The 2,745-nt window shown below is 49.2% G+C and overlaps 1 protein-coding gene across 1 annotated transcript in view; it reads left to right on the top strand.

Annotated features, from left to right (window-relative positions):
* Nucleotides 1-1,093, top strand: part of Rab7a (RAB7A, member RAS oncogene family) — a 10,489-nt gene extending 9,396 nt beyond the window's left edge. The window contains exons 3-4 of the mRNA XM_029478817.1: nucleotides 1-224; nucleotides 908-1,093. Of these exons, the coding sequence (XP_029334677.1) occupies nucleotides 1-224; nucleotides 908-1,078 (395 nt within the window). The 3' untranslated portion in view covers nucleotides 1,079-1,093. The remainder of the gene's footprint in view (nucleotides 225-907) is intronic.
* The last annotated feature ends 1,652 nt before the right edge of the window (nucleotides 1,094-2,745 follow it).

Genomic DNA, 2,745 nt, shown 5'->3' with positions numbered 1-2,745 from the left:
TGCAGATCTGGGACACAGCCGGTCAAGAACGGTTCCAGTCTCTTGGTGTGGCCTTCTACAGAGGTGCAGATTGCTGTGTTCTGGTGTTTGATGTGACTGCCCCCAACACTTTCAAAACCCTCGACAGCTGGAGAGACGAGTTTCTCATCCAGGCCAGCCCCCGGGATCCCGAGAACTTCCCTTTTGTTGTGTTGGGAAACAAGATTGACCTGGAAAACAGACAAGTAAGCGCCAACTGCAGTCACCGTNATAGACAAGCCCCGCTCCTCTGGGACCTGCGAGTTCAGAGCGCTCTCTACCAGGCTCAGAATAATGTGGGAAGGAAGGTGCTGGTGGGCGTGCTTGTCGCCCCTCGGACCCCAGTGGTGTGGAGCAGCCTGTATTCTCAGAGCCTTGGTTACCCTTCTGTACCTTAAAGGAACTGCTTTTCTCATTTTGGGGTAGGAGGAGGCTGTGGGGTTGATCAGGTTGCTCTGCCTTAACTCTACACGGCACTTGTGTTGAAGCATAGCTTTGTTAATTATAGCTCAGCTTATTTCTGACATCTCTTTCCTTTTCCAGATTTTGTCTGTTGTTTCTTGGCTGGGGCAGGGGCAGGAAAGATCTAAGGGGTGAACACTGCAAAGTCTGTGCTGCCTGCCGCTTCTAGATGAGAAGAACAGGGTTCATATCAGAGATGAGCTGGGGACCCCAGGATCTCTCTCCTTTGGCTAAGGGCCACGTGGTCTGGCTATGGACAGAGGTAGCTGGAGTTGGGTCCCTCGTGTGGGCAGCAGAGTGAGCTGACCTGCAGGTCTATAGGCCACATTCTTCCTCCTTCCCAGATGTATTCTCACTGGCGTGTAATTTTCCTGGGAGGAGTCATTGTCTGCTGTTCATGTCACTAGTGTCCTTCTCCCTCCCACAGGTGGCCACAAAGAGGGCACAGGCTTGGTGCTACAGCAAAAACAACATTCCTTACTTCGAGACCAGTGCCAAGGAGGCCATCAATGTGGAGCAGGCCTTCCAGACGATTGCTCGGAACGCTCTTAAACAGGTGGGTCTCAGGGCCCTCAAGCTGCAAGGCGCCCTCTGGTGAGGTCTCGAGTTCTCTCCTAGATGCCTCTCCCCTACCTGCATCTGCGAAAAACTAACGTGCTTCTCTGGATGGCTAGGTCATGACAGATTCTGCGTCAGCTCCTGTGAGGTCTATGGCTTTATTAGTCATCTGGAAGACATGGGGCAGAGTTGGGGTATGGCTTGGTATAGCACACTTACCTAAGATACAGAGCATTTCAGGGCAGCCTGGTCCAGACACAGCAAAACCTCAGGAACACAACAGGGACATCCTTGTGAAGGAGGTGTGAGCTTGTCCCTGGGTTGGTTGGTTTTCATGTGCATTTTAGCCAATCAGGCCGCTTAGGGGTCTCTGACCAGNTCCCTGATCTGTTTAATGAGATAAACTTGAGTCACATCCCAGCTGTTGTTTAATCATTAGTGTCTGAGCCTGTGCGCCTCATTCAGAACCAAGGCCAGCTTCAGAGGCCGTCATTACCCAACAACTCAGGACCAGGACCTTGCTTTTCCTGGGAGTAGGTATGTACATGCACAAGTAAGAGATAAGAGAACATCAAGGAGCCCAGAGCTCCCAGCTAGGGCACGATAGAGGCCTATAATTCCAACTATTGGAGAAGCCAAGTCAGGATGGCAAGTTCAAGGACAGCTTCNGCAACATAGAAGGGCTGGAGAGATATACAGAGTTCTTTGCCTAGCATATGTAAGGTCCTGGGGTTTGTTACAGTTTGGGGGGAGGGAGGTTAAGTAAAAAAAGTGTAGGCTTGGGGACCTCCAACCAACAGGCTGTGGGTGCCAACTCTAACTGCTGATGCTCAGTTGCCACCTTCAAAGCACCATCCCTTTGAGCCTCTCATTCTAGGCTCACTACTGTGAATGGCCAGCATGTTCTCAAGAGGTTTGTTGGACATCTTCGTGTTTNGTCTTTTCTTTACTGGTGTCCTTTTGAATACTCCCTACCAGGATACCTTTAGAATGGGGCTTTTTACTTCCGAGTCATTTACGGTCCTTATATACCAACATGTGGTCCTTTCTGATGTAATCCTCAGGAGTGTTCCCAGAGTGATCATAGGAACTCTTGGTGAACAGACATTACCTTCACCTACCCTCCAACTCCTCCCCACCCCCCAGAGTTCTTTTATTTGATAGCCTTTGGTCATAGAAAAAAAAAGGCCATCTTAGCTGGGTGTGGTGGTATCTGCCTACAATTTCAGCACTTAGCNAGAGGACAGCAAGTTCCAGGACAGCATAGACTACACAGAAAAAAACAGGAGATGTGCTAGAACCATGCTATCATACCAGCATTTGAGAGGTGGAGGCCGGAGGATCAGAAGTTCAAGGACAGTCTCAGCAACCATTCTGGGATATAAAAGAGCCTAACAATAAAAAGTCATTCTTGTGTCAGATACATTTTAAAGGTTCCTTCTCCCTTCAAAGACCTCTGCTTCCAGTGAATGTGAGTGTTGGGAAGCAGCCATTGTCCCCTTGAAGTGTGTCCTTTAAGTCCTTCATGTTTCTCTTCCAGCACGCACAAACTGCCCTGGCCATGGCTAGGTTCCTTTACCTCAGTAGTTCTCAACCTTGCAAAGGCTGCAACCCATGAATACAGTTCCTCATGTTGTAGTGACCCCCAACTCTTCATAACTGTAATTTTGCTAGTTAGTACATTGTAATGTGAATGTCTGACATGTG

Source organism: Mus caroli, chromosome 6 (assembly GCF_900094665.2).
Source record: "Mus caroli chromosome 6, CAROLI_EIJ_v1.1, whole genome shotgun sequence".
Classification (NCBI taxonomy): Eukaryota; Metazoa; Chordata; class Mammalia; order Rodentia; family Muridae; genus Mus; species Mus caroli.
Note: the sequence above shows the minus strand (reverse complement) of the source record. Positions and strands in the feature narration are given on the sequence as shown.